Here is a 17,757-nt window from a genome sequence, read left to right as displayed (position 1 = left end):
GCGTGCATCTCAGTGTGTGTGTGTTTTAGAATCTCAGTGTTTGTGGGTGTGTGAATTCCTGTGTAGGTGTGCACGTGTCTCAGTGTACATGCATATCCCAGGGCACGTGTCCCAATGCGTGTGTGTGCACTCATTCTAGTGTGCCCTGATGTGTGTGTGCGCAGGTACTGACGTGGGTGTGTCCCCATATGTACACATGCAAGTCCCAGTGTGTGAATGCACACTTGTCCCAGTTTATCCTGGGGGGGGCGGTGTCCAGGTGTGGGTGGATGTCCCTACTTGTCCCTGTGTGTGAGTTTCCTGGTGTGTGTGTGTACATGTATGGCATGTCTGTGTGAGTACATCTGCATGTCCAGGTACACGTGTGAGTCTTGGTGTGTATGTCTCAATATGTCTCAATATGTGGGTACGTGTGGATATGTGTCCTCCTGCGGGTGTGTGTCCCCATATGTTCCCATGTAACCATCTTCAGGGTATACGTATGTGAGTCTTGGTATGTGTGTGTGTGTATGTGTGTATGTGTTTCCTTTGTGGAAGGAACGGGGACCTGTGGCTTGGAAAAGCATGTGCAATGTTATTCCAGATTTGGCAAATGAAAACAAACACTCTGTTTTCTTAACACAGAGGAGGGAAAGCAGGGCTCGGCTGGGATGCAGGGGTTATGAAAAGATTGAGGGAAGCCACTCAGACCTGCGGGATGAGGGTTCCTGCCTGCCAGAGGCCTTCACCTCTGCCCGCTCTGCCCCAGGAAGGCTGCCAGCAGGAAGGCAGGGCAGACTTGGGCCCTCCCAGGGCCAAAGATGGAGCCAGAAGCCTGGGAGGGCTCTGCGGGGAGGGCAGGACAGCTGGAGCCACTTGGTTTGCTGGGAGCCAGGCCCCACCTGGGAGCTACAGGGCCAGGACAGCTGGGCCAGTGTCAGGCCTGGGCTCTGAGAGGGTCCAGACAGTAATGACCCTGCTTGTTTGATGGCTGCCCTGGGGGTCTGTCCAGAATTGCCAGCCTCCCTCAATTTCACAAGAGTCAGAACACCAGATCTTAATGCCAAAATCTCTGACTTAAAAAGGTTTGGTTCGGGACTTCCTTGATGATCCAGGGGTACGGTAAGACTCCACACTCCCAATGCAGGGGGCCCGGGTTCAATCCCTGGTCAGGGAACTAGATCCCGCATACATGCAGCAACTAAGAGTTCGCATGTCACAACTAAGACCCAGTGCACTCAAAATAAATAAATAATAAAACAGTATTTTAAAAAAATAATTCAATTAAAAGTCTGCCTAAAATATTCAACTTTCTTTTTTAATCTTTAAAGATGGAAAGATAAAATCATCCCTAAGCCTATGACCACTTTTCCAATGTGAATTTAACACCCATTCATCTTGTCCCAAACCCAGTTCCTCATATCCAAACCAACCCTCCCCAAAAGGCCAAGCAATTAAGCTGGTAGGAAAAAAAAAAAAACATAGGAAGCACCATGACCTTGGGGAGGTGAAGCAGTAGCTGGAAAAGACTGATCAGCTGGACTTCACCAAAACAAAGAACTTCTGTTCAGCAAAACACACCATTAATACAGCCCAGCAACAGAACAGTGCAAAGTCCCGACACACACGTGTGCATGCACACGCGGCACGGACAGAATCTCACAGAGAACGTGGGAGAAAGAAGCCAAACTCCAGATGCACACGAGCCCACGGGTGTGAATGTCAAAAGCAAGCAAAACCTAGTCAGAAAAGTCAGAATCACCATGACCTTTGGGGTCACCGACTGGGAGCTGGAAATGTCCTATATCTTGTCCAGGGGTGGTGACACAGGTGAACACGGATGCGAAAACATCAAACTGGATACTTAAGAGCAGGGCAGTCTCCTGAATGTATAGTTTAAAATGTAAGAACACACACCCCCTAACTGCAACGTAGGACCCTGGGCGGGACCCTGGAACAGACAGAGGACATTAGTGGAAAAAGCAGTAGGATCTGAACAGCTGGAGTTGGTTAACAGTAAGGTAGCAAGGTCTGTTTCTTAGTTGTAGCAAACACTTTCTAGTGATTTAAGATGTTAATAAGGGGGGAAGTGGGGAGGGGTGTACAGGAACCCTGTATTATCTGCAACTTTTCTGTAAATCTAAAACTATCCTAAAATAAAAAGTGTATTAAAATAATCTCTTGCCGGGCTTCCCTGGTGGCGCAGTGGTTGAGAGTCCGCCTGCCGATGCAGGGGACAAGGGTTCGTGCCCCGGTCTGGGAAGATCCCACATGCCGCGGAGCGGCTGGGCCCATGAGCCATGGCCGCTGAGCCTGCGCGTCCAGAGCCTGTGCTCCGCGGCGGGAGAGGCCACAACAGTGAGAGGCCCGTGTACCGCAAAAAAAAAAAAAAATAATAATAATCTCTTGCCTTCCTCCCTCCCCCTCCCTCCTCCTCCCCTTCCCTCTTTTTCTTAACCCCCTCTCCCTTCCATCCTCCTGCTTCAGGCTGCACAAAGCAAGCCTGCATCCCCAGCACATGACCAGCACAGCACATGTGCGTCCTTGTGACAGGTTGAGAGAACAAGCAAATACAGTCCAGAGAGGTGCAAGTTCTGGTCTTGCAGGATGAGAACCTACGAGAAGCAGGTGAGAGAAGATCCTGGGCTCTGAGACAGCCGAGACACCCACCTGCTCTGCTCACGGCGTGTCCCTGGCAAGTGGTCACGGCAGCGACACCAGTGCGTACATAACACTTAGCCCACGTCATACAACTATTAGTCTGCACCATCAGTCTACGAGTTACCCCCACCGCACAGATGGGCACCTGAGGCACAGAAGAGTGAAGCATCTTGCCCAAGTTCGTGCTGGTAGGGACAGGGTTGGGTTCTGAAGCAGAGGGATCAAGCACCAGAGTCTGTGCTTTTGGCCACTGCATTCATGCCGAACAAACAAAGAAGGAATAGGGATCCCGACCCTGCCCACCACTGGCTGAGCCTCCGCAGGCCCTGGATGGCGCTGATGTCCCTATGGTCAGAGTGTCACCTGCTAGGCCATGAGCTATGGGTAATGCCTCTTGGGGCCCGGCCCTCGTCTGGCTCCAAGTCAGTGCCCAATCCCCTAATGAATGGAGCCAATCACACAGCCTAGAACAGCCCCACTGCAAACTCTGGAGTTGTGGGTCAGGGGTCAGGCCAGGGGTGAATGCTCCCTACACTCCAACTGGAGAGTGGCCAGAGCCCCTCCAGCATGAAGGACTGAAAGATCCTGCTGGAGACCCCCTCATCAGCCAGCACAGGGGTCCAGGGACCCTGGCTGGCCCATCACCGCTTCCACTCCCCACTGGTGACCTCTGAATCCTGGCCCACTACCAGTCTGGGACAGCAGGGTGAGGACTGACAAGTGACCCCACCACCAGCTGAGTGAGGACACCCCCCATGGTCCAAGGGAAAGGCACAGCAGCTGCATCACCCAGCTACCCAGCCTCCTTGGGCCTCAGTTTCCTCATCTGTAAAATGGGAATAATAAAAGCACCTACTTCATAGAGGCATCGTGGGGGTTAAATAAGACCTTGTGTTGTCAGAAATTATTGGCCTAGTTTCACATGCTTTCCTAATCTCAAGATTCATTAAATATGCTTGATTATAGGAATAATAGCAGCTCTAATTTAAAGCACTTGGACTCTGTGCCAGGCATCAGGAGAACTGCTTCACATTCAGCATCTCATTTCTCACCATGAGCCCAAGAGGGAAGTACTGCTCCATCCCCATCTTACAGATTGGAAAACAAGCTCAGAGAGGTCAAGTCACTTGCCTAGGATCACATAGCTGGGAGGGACACTGCTGAGACTCAAACCCGGATTTCTCTGACCTGCCTCCACTGGTCCCACGAGGCACTGGCACAAAGCCCGGAGGACAGAAGGTTCCCCCACCCCTCCCCACCGCATCCAATCAGCAGTGGAGCAGGGGAGGGATGACACGGGGCGGGGTGGTATGCAGAGGCTCACCAGCAGCGCGTGGACCATAGCATCTGTGGGCTGCGGGACAAACGCCAGTGACCAGAGCCATGCCTCTGTCTCATCTGCCTCCAACTCCCCGGACACAATGAGCTCCGCCATGAGGCTCACGCAAGGCTTGGTGCCACAAGAGGGCAGGGCATCCACCAGCGGTTGCCTGAGATGGAGAGAGGCCCAGGGAACATCATGATGGTGACCCACACACCCCAGAAGCCTTCCAGGACATCTCTTGTGAAGCCTCAGGTCATCCGGGAGCGATCGGAGGCTCGGAGAGGTACAGTAGGGACCTGTCCACACTCACACCCCCGGGAAGGGGCCGAGCCGGGCCTGGGAGTCAGGCAGCCTGGCCGGGGGCCTGTGCTCTTAGGGCCACAGAGACACCAGCAGTCCAGTCTAAACCCTTGCAGTGCTGCCCACCTTGGAGACACAGCGGTTTGGGGCGACATGAGTCCCTGCCCACTGCTCTCCAGAAACCAACCATGGTCACCATGTAGGGTGAGAACCCCTTGCATAGAACAGGAATCAACAATTAGCAGGTTGCCTCCCATTAAACCTCTAATGCTCTCACCCAACATCAGGATCTTTTCCCCTTTTTTTTTTTTTTTTTTTAAGATTACTGAAAGGTTGAGAAGTTCCAGAAAGGTTTCCAACCTTTGCACAATGATGGGTCTAAACAGGAAAATGATGACTGAACGGGGGTGGGTGCATAGGTCACAGTAGAAACGGGAGGTTCCCAGAGCTGGGGTCACATGAGGCAGCAGGGCACACGGGGCAGGGGGTAGATTGGGACCCCCCACCCCATCAGCCCTGATGAGTGGCATCCATGGCCACAAAGGACCAGGCACCCCCACTGCCCCGCTCCACACACACCGTCTGCCCATAAATAGTCTCTGGCCTCAATTTGCCCATCTATAAAATGGGAATGCTGATGACAAGACCAGCCCCAAGATGAGCGTGAGCCCTCAGGAACACAGGCCACTTCATCTGAGGAATGTCCTACCTGTCCTTCCCATCTCTTGCCCTTGTGTTTCCTCTCTTTTCCTCATAGATTTGGGCCTTGGAAAACCAGCCTCTGGGCAGAAATGGAGGAGGAGGTGAGGGCAAGAAAACTCTCTCAAGAGTGTCAGTCCTCTTGGAAACATCTAGAGCTGGGGAGGGTCTCCCCTCTCCCTGATTCCCAACATCTAGGTAGACAAGTGAGACACAGGGGCTTGTGGGAAAATCCTGAGTGACAAGTAGGGTGAGTCACGAAGGGAACAGGCAGCTCCACAGGAAGACTCAGGGGCCCCTTCCTACACCAAAGATAATTAAAATGTGCCCAAGTCAAATATCATTTATCTTTAAGCCCATAAGAATTCGATGGAGCGGCACAGACCTCCCGGGTCAAAAATCCCGACTCTGCTGTGTAGCCTTGGGCAAGTTTCCTAACCGCTCTGTGCCTTGGTTTCCTTCCACAGCTGTAACATAGGAATAATAAAACCACCTACCTCATGGGGTCATTGTGAGGACTAAATGAGTGAATAAGAGATAAAACGCTTGGAAGTTATCTGTGCCTTATTAGCCACTAAGTTTGGTGGTCATTCAATCAGACATTTGGTAATGTTGATTTGGGGATGGGGGTCTTTTATAGTTCCAAGTAGATAAAATTTTTTCAGGTCTCAAAATCTTTTTGAGAGCCTTTGAAAAGCTCACAAGCCTGAAATCCGGATCTCAGGGGCCCAGTGAACGGCTGGACTCGAGGAAGGAGCCGCAAGCTTTCCCCTGCACAGCCCTCAGCCGATGGAGTTAGGTCCTCAGAGGTTCCCCTCCACGCTTGGGGGTCTCTCTACACCCCTTGCTGGCCTCACATCAGGCAGGTCCCAGCCCTGCCCAGCACCCCTCCACCCCCTGGAGAAGGGTACCCAAGGCGCATTGGAATGCTAATTCCAGCTCTCAGCAAGAGGGTCCCTGTGTGGGGAGGGAACAATGCCTGTCTTTATCCGGCCAGGTCCTGCAGCCTCCAGTCTCCCGAAGCCCCCGTGGGAACCCTCCAACCTCCCCCTCTTAATCGCCTTCTTGGCAGACGTCCCCAGACTGAAGGACGACAAGTCAGTATCACAGGGATGAGCTGAAATGTCGCCATCCATCTCTCAATGGGGACCTAGGACAGCATCAAGACTACCCAGCCCACCAGGACCCCCAGGCAGCTCCTGGACCAGTCCCCGACTCGGGGAGAGGCCCTTACCAGTTGTCTCGGCATTTGAAAAAAGAATGTTCCCAGAGTTCCATGAGCTCATCCGCAGAGAGGCCCCGGAGCTCAGACACCAGCGTCAGGAACAGCTCTGCGGCCTAGAAATCAGAGAGGAAAGTGTGAGAGGCCCCAACTGCAAGGGTCACCTCATCCATCTCCTTGCCTCCAGGCATGGCTGGAAACACTAGGATCTCCTGCCTACGGTGTCACAGACCCAAAGAGATGAGGCTGCTCGTCTGGGCTTCCTTCCACTGAATCCCAGCTCCTGGCACACAGGCTGGCCCATTCTTTTTCTTTAATTTAACAAGCATTTATTGGGCACCTACTACATGCCAGGCATGCTTTAGGGGCCAGGGATGTGCGGGTGAAGAAGAGACACGGCATCTGCATTTGTGAGCTTTATGCTCTAATAAAAGCTCAATACATGTTCACTACGATTATAATCTAGTTATTATAATGAGTCAGCGTATTTCACAAAGTTAGTGAGATAGCCATCTTTTCTGATATTTTTAATGAAAAAAATATGTGAACGTTTTTCAGAGTTATGAGCAGTGATGGCTAATCAACAGGGGTTTGCAGTTTTTGCCCCTTGTCTGCAGGTCTGACCAGCACAGTCACCAAGTCTCCAAAAACTCAAGGAAATAAAGGACTCTATTCAGAGCCCGCACCTCTCGGGTTTCAGGAGATGCTTGGCTTGGGATGCCGGCCCCACATCCTGCCTTCCCTCCCCGGTGCCTCTTCAGTCTCAGATTCGTTGCCTCGGCCCGAGCCCAAAGCCACAGAAAGAGTGACGAGGTCCTGGCTTCCTGCTGCGCTTGGCGAAGGCCAAGAATGAGCCCTCACCCCACCCAGCCAGGGGTCCACTATTGCTGGGACGGGTTTGCCTCACCTCAGGCCTCCTCTGCTCTGAGCAGCTGGGACTGAGTCCCCGTGCACAGAGCTTGACCTCAGCAAGACGCAAATGCGAAACAGGCCCCTCACAGGCCAGCGTAACCCACCCTCCCCTCCCTTCTCACCAGCATGTCTGCCCCCAGGGTCTGGACAGCATCCCCATCGTGTGCCTTCTGCCGGTGGAACCGATGGGGACCCTTCATTCTGCCTTTAATTCCTCATGCAGGACACACAAGCAGCCCCCTGTCGGGGCCGACCACCACCTTTAGAGTGGCCCTGGCCAGCATCGGCCTAGTTTGGGGCAGCTACCCCAGGAGCCCTGCCGCCTTCCGGACAGGCTCAGGTGCATTTCCCTCCAGCTGGTGGATGCCTTGCCCGGGCATCATCTGTGATTCCCTAGACTCGGAACACATCTGCTTCTAAGACCTCCAGCACGTGTGCAGCCGCCGGGCCTGGCTGGGCATCCGCTCAGGAGCAGGCCTCCTGCTCTGGGAGGCCTCAGACTGCAAGTGTTGGCTTCAGGAACAGCTTTCCAGAGCCAGACACAGCAGGAGGGGGCTGTAGCAGCTCATCCCGGAAGGCTTGCGGGTGGAGGAAGGAGGATGTCATTCCTGCCTCCTGGGTGAGAAGCCCATCCCCACCATCACCACTAACAACATCTATGCAAACGATAATAACAATGGTTACTTTGTTTGGAGCCTCAGCTGTGTGCCAGGTGCTGTTCTAGGCACTTTACAGGGACCATTTCATTTGACCTTAACCCTGTGAGGGGCCGTCATTATCCTCACTTAACAGAGAGCATTTAAGTCAGGTGCCAGTGGACACAGAGCTACTAAGTGGCAGAGCGAGACTTGAACCCACACTCTTAACCAGGATCCTACACTCAAGGCCACGGGAAAAAAGAAAAGCCAGCCCTGTTTGCCCGTTTCCGAGGTGTGAATACTCCCACTGCAGCCCATCACAAGCGGCCCGTGTACCATCACTGAGCGCAGACGTGGGGATCACTGTGCAGAAGCACGGCACTGCGCCACAGGTCCACCCCGCGGTAGACGCAAACAACCTCCAGTGCAAAGATTAAAATGCAGTAAGATAACTAGGTAGTGATGATTTTGAGCATTCATTACCTTTGTTTCGAATATGATTCATTTTCATTGTAAGTCGGTATAACTTAGTCTTTAGTAATGTCCGTTTAACAACCAGTCTGCAGGATTTCTGGAATCTAACCATTGGCTCTGGCAAATCGGTACAAGCCAGCCACGCACACCACCGTCCACACTTCGCTGTACACAGTCGGTGCTGAATCAGTATCTGTGACTTGGGTGTCCTATTACGAGCAACCTGGATGGTGGTCAGGAGCTGTGCCCTCCCCAGGCGTCCTCCCTGGCAGCCCTGGGAGGGGGTGGGGCCCGACCCGCCTTGCTTCTCTCCCCATCCTCTCCCTTCACTCCATCAGGCTCTTGGCCATCCCAGCCCGCTGCCCCCCACGTGGAAAATCGGGGGGCCTCTCTGCAGAGGGGTCAGGCTGGGGAATTCGCTCTCCATTGAGTCCTGAGTCCTGGTTTTGTTTCCAGACTGAAAAACCAATCTTGTCTCCTGCCCATCAGCAATGGGGAGGGGCAAAGGCATTCTTAGCTGAAGCCCCCCGGGGTCGGTCCCCCCGGTAACCGACGGGCCCTCAGTCCTCCCGGGGAGGCCAAGGCACTGCTTGATGTGCACCAAAGCATCCCTGAAAAGCCATTTTCAGGAACAAGGTCCTTGGTAATTCACCCCCAGCCCAGGGGACCTCCCTAGTGGGAACAATTTGCTTCCTTGTTAGCACTATAAATACAGGGCAGCCGCCCTGCACCCTCTGGGGCCGGCACTGCCAGTCTCCAGGAGGGGAGACACAGGCCCACAGCATGCCTGGCCCCGAGCCACCTCTGTCAGGGGAAATGCCCAGTCAGGGGGCCAGACGGGAGGAGGGGGGTTAGGACACAGGATGTAGAGCGGCGGTTCTCAGTGGGGGTGACCGTGCTCCCCAGGGGACGCTGGCAGCCTCTGGAGACACTTTGGGTTATCATGACTGGGATGTGGGTGATGCTGGCATCTAGTGGGTAATGCTCAGGAATGCTGCTGAACATCCGACAGTGCACAAGGCGGCCCAAGGAGTCAGGAGTGCCAGGGTGAGAATCCCCGCTGTGGGCCAGGCTGCCTGGACTAACAGCCCGCTCTGTCAGCCACTAGCTGGTGGGCTTGGACCACACCTCGCAGGGCTGAGGGCCCTTTCCTTGGGGCTGCTCTCTGACTCCCGCGAGGCCCACGAGATCAAGGATTCCAGAGAGCAATGAGCATGGGCCTTGGCTCCCTCCCGGTCCCTGAAACAGTGAACAGCCAGCTGCACACGAGTCTCTGCTATACACACGCAAAATGTATAATGTGTGTGTACATGTGTGAGTGTTCAATATGCATTCGGTATGTGCATATGTACTAGTCTATATTTACTGATGAAATATTCAACATATTTTATACATATTCAACATATTCTTAGATATGCTTTTTTCCACGTTATATCTGAATCTGATTCTTCTCCCCACCCCACCCCCGCTATCACCCCAGACCAAGCCTCCTTCATCTCCTACCTGTGTTACTGTAACAGCCTCTTAACCTGTCTCCCGACATCCCATTGGCCCTCAGTCTATTCTCCACCCGCAGCCAGAATGTGAGCATTGAAATGTACATCAGATCACAACACCCTCCAAGGTTCCTCATTTACCCTGAGTAAAAGCAATCTGGGGACTTCCCTGGCGGCCCAGTAGTTAAGACTCTGTGCTTCCACTGCAGGGGAAGTGGGTTCAGTCCCTGGTCGGGGAACTAAGATACCACATACCGCACGGTGAGGCAAAAAAAAAAAAAAAAAAAGCAATCTGTGTGCCCCCCTAAGGGGGTGACCCTGTCCCCTCTCACCCTCCCACTCTGCTCCAGTCACAAGGCCTCCTTGCCACTCAAACTGGTGCTGAAACTCGCTCACCGTGCAGCTCCTGCCCTGGCGCACATGCTGGGCCCGCCCCCTCTGGCAGTCCCCCCGCCCCCAAACCCCTATCCACCCCACTCACTCCTCACCTCCTCCTGGTCCTTACTCAACATCACCTCCCCCGTGAGGCCTTCCCAGGCATCCATCATTTAAAACTGCATCTCATGCCTGCCCCACATGCCCCCTTCACCCCTCTTCCCCTCTCTACTTGTCTCCCCAGCCCCCTGGGGCCCATGATCCCAGGCGCAGTGGGACCTGGCTCTGCTTCCTGCATCTGAGCAGGACACAAGGGTCTGAGCCATCTCAGCCCAGCCCCCCAGGGACCGAGGGGGGCTAACCCCAGTCTGGATGCCCCCAGCCCTGTTCTCTTCTGAACTAAACGCTTCGCCTCACGCAGCCAGAGGCATCCATGAGGGCCTCTGGTGCTGAGAATTCCGGATGGAGACATTTCCGGCAGTAAAGGCACTCCTGGATCTGAGGCTGTGGCTGGACGGGCACTGGCCTCACAACATCCTTCTCCACTGACTTCACGTGAGCAACACCGAGAAACACAAAGCTTTGCACCCAGATGCCTGGTTCCCAGCCCAGACCTGCCAGGCCAGGACGTCAAAGGTTGGGGTCTGGGCATCCATATATCTGACAGGCCCCCCTACCCAAGTGCTGCCCAGAAAGCTGAGCTTCCGGAGGGCAGGGGGTGTGCCTGGCACACCTGGCACCATGCCTAGAAGTGGTCCTGCACCCAGCCCTGTCCACACCTGGAACGACCTATTTCTGTCCAGCTGGGTACATGACAGCCCCCAAGTCCTCGGTCCTATGAAAGCAGCCAGTGAAACAGGCATTTATAAATTTGCGGCACCCCAAATCAACAAGCAAGTATATTTTGAACCCTCCCAGGCTGTTGTGGGATCAAAGTAAAAACACCCCATGCTTCTCTCCTCGGCACACAGGCCCTGGGACTTGAATCAGAAAAATCCCAGCATCTTTAATGCCTTCCAGGAAAGACTAGGGTTGTCACGCTGAAGTCATCAGCAACGCTGAGATGGGCAGAAATAGTGGACACAGTGAAAGTCCCCAGAATGTCACTGGTGACATCCAGCCCTGAGCTGTGGATGGCAGGGATGTTACAACAAAGATTACTATGGGCCTAGAATGTTCTGGAAAGCATCCTGACCACGATGCCCTGCAGGACCTGACCCCACCGGTCCTCACCGTCGAGCTCCAGCCAGGCTGAGCTGCGTGCTCCCCAAACACGCCCAGCGAGGTTCAGACTCAGAACTTTGGCCCTGGCCAAACCCTCCTTTTGGAGCACTAGTCCCCTGGATTCCCAAGGGACCAGCCCAGGTCTCAACTCCAGTGTATCCTGCTAGACCCCTGGCCTAAGGTGGCCACTCAGCCACATCCCCGCTCTGTTCTCTCAGTGCCCATCAACAGCTAAAACCCTTGTACATTTGCAGTGGTTACCATCCATCTCCCCCACGCTGGATCTTAGGCTCTGGGAAAGCGGGGACTATTTCTGTCTCATTCATCATAAGGGCACAGAGTAAGCCCCTCATCTTGCTGAACAAACCGAAGAGTTCACAGGCTAGCCAAGCCAGGGCCCTGCCAATAGGAACATTGTTCCTGTGATGTGGAAGGTCCCATCAGGAGGAGAATGCGGGAAGGCCGGCTCCACACGGAGCCCAGATGCATCATTTTCTTTCCCCAGGGGGGGCATTACGCCTTCCTCAGGGCTCTCCTCTTACAGGCAGGTGGAGGGCTCTGTCTCAGAACAAAGCAGGCAGGGAGAAGGCACATCATCACAGCATGGCCTTGGTACTCTCAGAAACACTGTCATCAGTCACAAAGGAGGGAACCAGACAGATGTCTCAGAGACCTCTGAACCTCTCTGAGCTATGAGACCTCGACATCATGTCCACCCCTTGACTTTAAACGGCTGGGAATTCCAAGGAAGGCCTGGGCCATGTGTTTTTGACTTGGTGGAAACTCCTCAAGGCTGAGGCTTTGGTATGGCTGGAGATTTCCTGAGAGATCTCTAGGACAGGCCAGGTCCAGAAGGTTAGTCCATGAGCCCAAAAGGACCATTTGCCCAAAGACAGACAGAGGAGAAAAAGGCCTCCTCTAAGCTCATATCCAACGTGCACTAGGCCAAGGCTTGCACACACCAGCTAGATTTCTTCCCCTTCTTTGCTTTCACAACCAGGCATAGTTGTGCAGTGCACAACCTACCCGACAGTACACAGCAGTCCTGATACTGAACATCTGAGCAAGTAGACCGGAAAGGATCTGGTAGGAAGAGGAAGGTGCCCCAGGGAAACAGGCCCCAGGCAGATTCTGGCCTGTGGCTGGAGAAGCCACTTACCTCGAAGCTTGTGGTCTGAGCCAGGCACAGCTTCCTCACTGATGCAGCCACCATGGCCACTGTAGCCTGGGATGGTGTCTCCTCCCATTCATACAACAGGCTGCTTGGGGTTAAGTCTCCATCGTCTGGATCTGAGATGGGAAGTGCTGGCCAGGGATGACCGCATGGGGGACATGCCAGAGTGAGTAGAAGGACCCCTGGGAGCCACGCCCTCACCCTGCCAATGCTTCCTTCAGCATGTTTCTGGCAACAGGTGAGGGGAACATGCATAAGGAAAATCATGGCAGTGTTACTGCTAACAGCAAAAGACGGGCAACAGCCTATGTGCCCATCAGTAAGGGATGGTCAAATAAGCTGACTCCAAAGCCCTCTTGGGACTGACAGAGAAAACATGAAAACTTCATCCATGCAATGGAGGGTTATTCAGCTGTGACACATGCTACAACATGCGTGAACCTTGAAAACATTCTGGGAAGTGAAAGAAGCCAGTCATAAAAGGCCCCATACTGGGAACTTCCCTGGCGGTCCAATGGTTAAGACTCGGCGCTTCCACTGCAGGGGTCACAGGTTTGATCCCTGGTCAGGGAACTAAGATCCCGCATACCACACAGTGCGGCCGAAAAAAGAAAAAAAAAAAAGTCACGTACTATATGATTCTATTTACATGAAATGTCCAGAATGGACCAACGAAGAGAGTAGATTCGTGGTTGCCAGGAGCTGGGGGAACAGGAGGTGACAGCAAATGGGTGCAAGGTTTCTTTTGGGGTGATGAAAACGTAGTAAAGTTGATTGTGATGATAGATGCACAGCTCTGACTCTACTAGAAGCCACTGAATTGTTCACTTTACTTTTTTTTTCTTTTTCTGGCCACGCCACACGGCTACGGGGATCTTAGTTCCCCAACCAGGGATCAAACCCAGGACCCCAGCAGTGAAAGCACCGGTTGTAACCACTGGACCACCAGGGAATTCCCTGAATTGTTCACTTTAAATAAATGAGTTGCACAGTATGTGAATTACATCTCAACTACAGCTGTTTAAAAAATGTATATATGAAAAGCTCATTCCACTCAATGGGGAACCACCAGGTCCTAACACTAGATGTCCCAGTCACTGCCAGTGTCTGTGCCTGAGGGAGGGCTCAGGGGGCAGGTCAGCCTGGGATCTCAGCCTGGGCTCCGTGGAGCCAGGGGGAATGCTGGGAAGACCCAGGGCTTCAGTCCCCACCTGCTGGGTTCTCCCCAGGGTGGTGCAGGCAGGGAGTCTGTCCTCCGAGGCAAACATGATTCAACCCACCAAGGCTACAGAAAAGACCCCGGGGGTCCAAGTCCCAGCTCTCATTAGCTCTGTGACTTCAAACAAGTCATTTTATCTCTTGGAAACATTTTCCTTAAATGAAAAATACAACTAATAATAACAGTAACTTCCTAGTGGGGTCATGATGAGAATTAAATAATCCCCATAAAGCCCTCAGCACAGATACTGGCCCACAGTAAATCCTTCCTAACTGTCTGCAGTAAGAACTAACTACCCTTATTTCATTATTCAGGGAAATAGCCATTTTTCCATCATGGAAAACAAAAACAAACAACTCTTTTCCTCAGATGCATGCCTTGCTTGTTTCTTTCTGTGCGAAATCATAGAAGGGACCCAAGCTCCAGGGGATGCTACATGTTGGCAGGAACTTTCCAGAAAATCAGGAAACCTGAGTCAGTTTGCCCCCAAAATGGTCAGGTTGAAAGGTCATCAGATGTAAGGTGGATTCTCCCACAAAAGCTGGGAACCAGAAGATTCCATCTCCACCCAGGGAGGAGGCCAAGACCAAGCCTGGGCCATGTAAGCCGAGAGAAACTTCTAGAAAGAGAGGCTCACTCTCCTGATGACGGCCACTTTCAGAAACAGTTCAAGAGTGTCCAGACAGGGACAGAGGGATGGAGCCTAGGCTTGCTTGAGCCCCTCTGGCCAGAGGAGGCTGTGAGGCTCAACTAAGGGTCTCTGTACCCACCCTCATTCACCTGCGACAGCCGGGTCCTGGGGCATCTCATACAGCAGGGTGAGCGAGGAAAGGGTCCGCATCTGCACAGCACTCGCCTCCCCGGAGAGGGGCCCCACGGTGTCCAGCTCCATGCAGGATGCCTCCCCCAGCACTCCGGCCTGGAAACTCTGGACGCAGGTCAGGCGGAAGGCATCCTGGACCGTGAGGGGAAGAGGCGGAGGCTCAGGCCAGGCCTTGGCAGTGAGGGAACCCCCCCTCCCCGGGGCCCCTGAAACCAGCAGCAAGGGCCAAGGCTGGGGGGCAGCCCGCTGCGGGGGAGCCCTCTGGGGGCTACCTTGGAGCTTCAGCACCCCCCTCCCCATAGAGAGAGGTGGAAGGCCAAGAAAAGCAAGAACGTGCAGTAAGCCGTAACCCCAAGGAGAGGAACGATAAAGCCTCAGCTGGAAAATGAATACCGCCACCAGAGTCTGCAGTCATGCGTCAGCCTCTAGATGCTGAGGCTTTGCATAATCGTGTTAGCAGGGATCATCCCTTATCTTTATACAGTTGCTTACTATTTACACAACACTTTCACCTGCAGGGAGCTACGGACCCAAGAGGAGGAGAGGGGAAGAGGAGGGGAGAAGAGGGGGTAGGGCGAGGGGTAGAGGGAGAGGAGGATGAGAGAAGAAGTGGGGGGAAGGGAAAGGACAGAAGCAGCGGGAGGGGAGCAGGGTGGTGGGCAGAAGGGCTGAGAGATGGAGGGGGAGGGGAGCAGAGAATAAAGAGAAAAGGGAGGGGGCTAAGGAGGGAGGGGGGCTAAGGAGGGAGGGGGGCCAAGGAGGGAGGAGGGGAAAGAAGGCGGCACTGCAAAGAGGATGGGAGGGTCTTGGGCACAGTACTCACCTCCGCTGCGGGCAGGGCCTGGGAGCGCAGGGAGGCGCGCACCCTGCGCAGGGAGCATCGCGCCAGGTCCTTGGTCTTGTGCAGCCTGGTTCCGCGTTGCTGGTACATGGTGGGACACCTGCCCAGGATATCCTCCTGGGCGAGCGGGGCCCAGTCAGCCCCCTGCTCCCCCCTCATTCGACCACCCACCCCCTCCAGGCTCGAACCTCACCTCCTCGACGGTCTGGGGGCTGCGGGTGCCCGGGCGACCCTGCAGGAGGCTCAGCACAGCGCGCTTCACGTTCAGCGTCCAGCGCGGCTCGGGGTGGCCAGGACACAGGCGTGACACGCGCCCTGCCTGCAGGACGAAGCGCAGCGGCACGCGGCCCAGAGCGGCACTGCGCGGGGACCGGGCGTCAGGGGGACCCCTCCAAGGTCCCAGGCCACCTCTTCCGCATCAGGGCCAGAACATCCCTGACCCTCCTGCGCGCCACCCCATAGGTCAGTCCCATGGGAAGCACCCAGGTACCCCCATATCCCCCCAAATGGTCCCGCTTCCCTCCTCTGCTCAGCTCAGCTCTCCAGCTACTCCTCAAACAACACAGGAGGCAGCCAACTCTCTGCTCCAAGCTGCTCCCAACCTTGCAGCCACTTGGATGAAATGTACCTGTGTCAACCCAGCTTGAATAAACAAAAAGCTGAGCTTCCAAGGGCATCCTGCATTGCAAAGCTTCTCATTTTCCCAGCTCACCAGGGAGGAAGCATCCCCCACTCACGCTGTATATGAGGAAGCTTAAGGCTCAGAGTGCTCAGGGCCACAGCTGGGATTCTAACCCAGGCAGGATGGCTCAGAGTCACAGGTCTCAGGAACCCTGAGCTGGAAGTGTCTGAGACTCCAGTACTGTAGAGAGGAGGAAATGGGGTGGAGGGAGCTACTGGAGGCGATCACACAGCCAGTCTGCGAGGAGCTGGGACCAGAGTTCTGCCCAATACTCTCTTCCCGCCACCCCTCGCCTGACAACAAGGAGCCTGTGTCTGGTATGGCCTGGTGAGGGAGGGGATGGGGCAGGTCGGGGGTGAGGGCTGGGGGAGTGCCCACCTTTGTGGACAGTGGATGGAGGTGGAAGAGAGAGATGCCCCACGATAAAGGGGAAACTGCTAAAACCCCAAACCCCACCAGCTAGCCAGCAAGCAGAATCTTGAGGGATAAAAGTGGCCCTATTGAATCTCCCGGGGAGGCTACCGCCCCCTCTCCAGCTCCCAGTGGAGTCTGGGGCCCCCAACCCTACCCCCACTGGAGGCAGCCCCCAGGGCCTCAGGCCTCGGGCTAGAGAAATGCTAATGGCGCCCGCCCCTTCCAGAATAGCTAGTGTCAGTCTGGTCTCTCAGGAGCTGACAGCCCTGCCCACTCGCATTTCTGACGAGGCGTCCAGGGACAATAGCCCAGGCTGTCCCCTCCGAGAAGACCACCCTAAGCTTTTCAGTAGGGCTCCATCTGCCCCCACAGCAGCATCCCCCATCCCTGTATGCCCACACAAAGGCTTTATTTTTTTAACAAATGAATTTGCAATAAAAAAGGAAGAGGAATCTGTGGAGATGGGCTTGTCCTCAGGCTGGTGGCTGGACTGAGCTTTGAGGCCACTGAAGCCGCTGCCGGGAGCCCTGGGAAACACAGCCCAGGGAGAATTCCAGGCTTGGCTGAGTCACAAAGGGGAGCTTGGCTTGGGAAGGGAGAAGCTATGGGTCTCCGGGAAAACCCCCATCTTAGCGGGGGTGGGGAAGGAGAAGGGCAGACCTCAATGGGTGCCCAGTGTCTTCCAGAATGTTCTTAAGGATGAAGGCCAGAGGGTGCTGGGCAGACACAAAATCTGGACATGCTGGGCATGACAGCCAGGAAAATATGGGGCGAGTTCCTTCCACCAGATAAGGGAAGGCCGCCTGAGGCAATGTGGACTCATTCAAGCCTCCCACATCACAACAGCTCACAATGGTCCTCATCAATGGTCTGGTCTGGGAGTTTACACGGTCAAAACAAAGGTGGAACCCTCTTTGAACTCCAGTCCAAGACAGCCTCTTTCTGCTGCAGCAGGGTCACCCGAATCGGGTTCTTCCAATATAATTTGGTGCACCCAGTGCCCGGCGGCCGTTTGAAGAGGGAGCAGGGCTCACATATCCAGCCCCATCGGGAGCAAGGCCCAGCGTCTTACCTCAAACTCTCTGACTCCTTCAGAACTTCCACCTTGGACCCCAGGATGGATGTCACCTGGAAGTGTTGGAGCTGAAGCAGAAAGCACGGAGAGCTGGTGACCTCTCCTGGGGAATTCCATGACCGCACCAGCACCGGCACCACCTAAAGTAGTTCTGGGACCCAGCATGACCCATGTGGAGGGTTAGGCAGAGAGATCCATCCCTTGAGCGGAAGGGTCTAGTGTCGG

The 17,757-nt window shown here is 54.5% G+C and overlaps 1 protein-coding gene across 1 annotated transcript in view; it reads right to left on the bottom strand.

Moving 5' to 3' along the window:
* The window catches only part of APOLTP (apolipoprotein lipid transfer particle homolog), a 154,050-nt gene that overhangs the window by 126,120 nt on the left and 10,173 nt on the right, over positions 1-17,757 (bottom strand). The window contains exons 4-10 of the mRNA XM_089895399.1: positions 17,530-17,600; positions 15,555-15,720; positions 15,344-15,478; positions 14,478-14,652; positions 12,464-12,609; positions 6,198-6,301; positions 3,965-4,130 (exon numbers count right to left, since the gene is read on the bottom strand). Coding sequence (XP_089751525.1) covers positions 3,965-4,130; positions 6,198-6,301; positions 12,464-12,609; positions 14,478-14,652; positions 15,344-15,478; positions 15,555-15,720; positions 17,530-17,600 — 963 coding nt within the window. The remainder of the gene's footprint in view (positions 1-3,964; positions 4,131-6,197; positions 6,302-12,463; positions 12,610-14,477; positions 14,653-15,343; positions 15,479-15,554; positions 15,721-17,529; positions 17,601-17,757) is intronic.

Source organism: Delphinapterus leucas, chromosome 15, assembly GCF_059928025.1.
Source record: "Delphinapterus leucas isolate spDelLeu-1000000601 "Yukka" chromosome 15, BTC_Dleu_Yukka2, whole genome shotgun sequence".
Classification (NCBI taxonomy): Eukaryota; Metazoa; Chordata; class Mammalia; order Artiodactyla; family Monodontidae; genus Delphinapterus; species Delphinapterus leucas.
The sequence above is the reverse complement of the archived record's forward strand: the minus strand, read 5'-3'. Positions and strand labels throughout refer to the sequence as shown.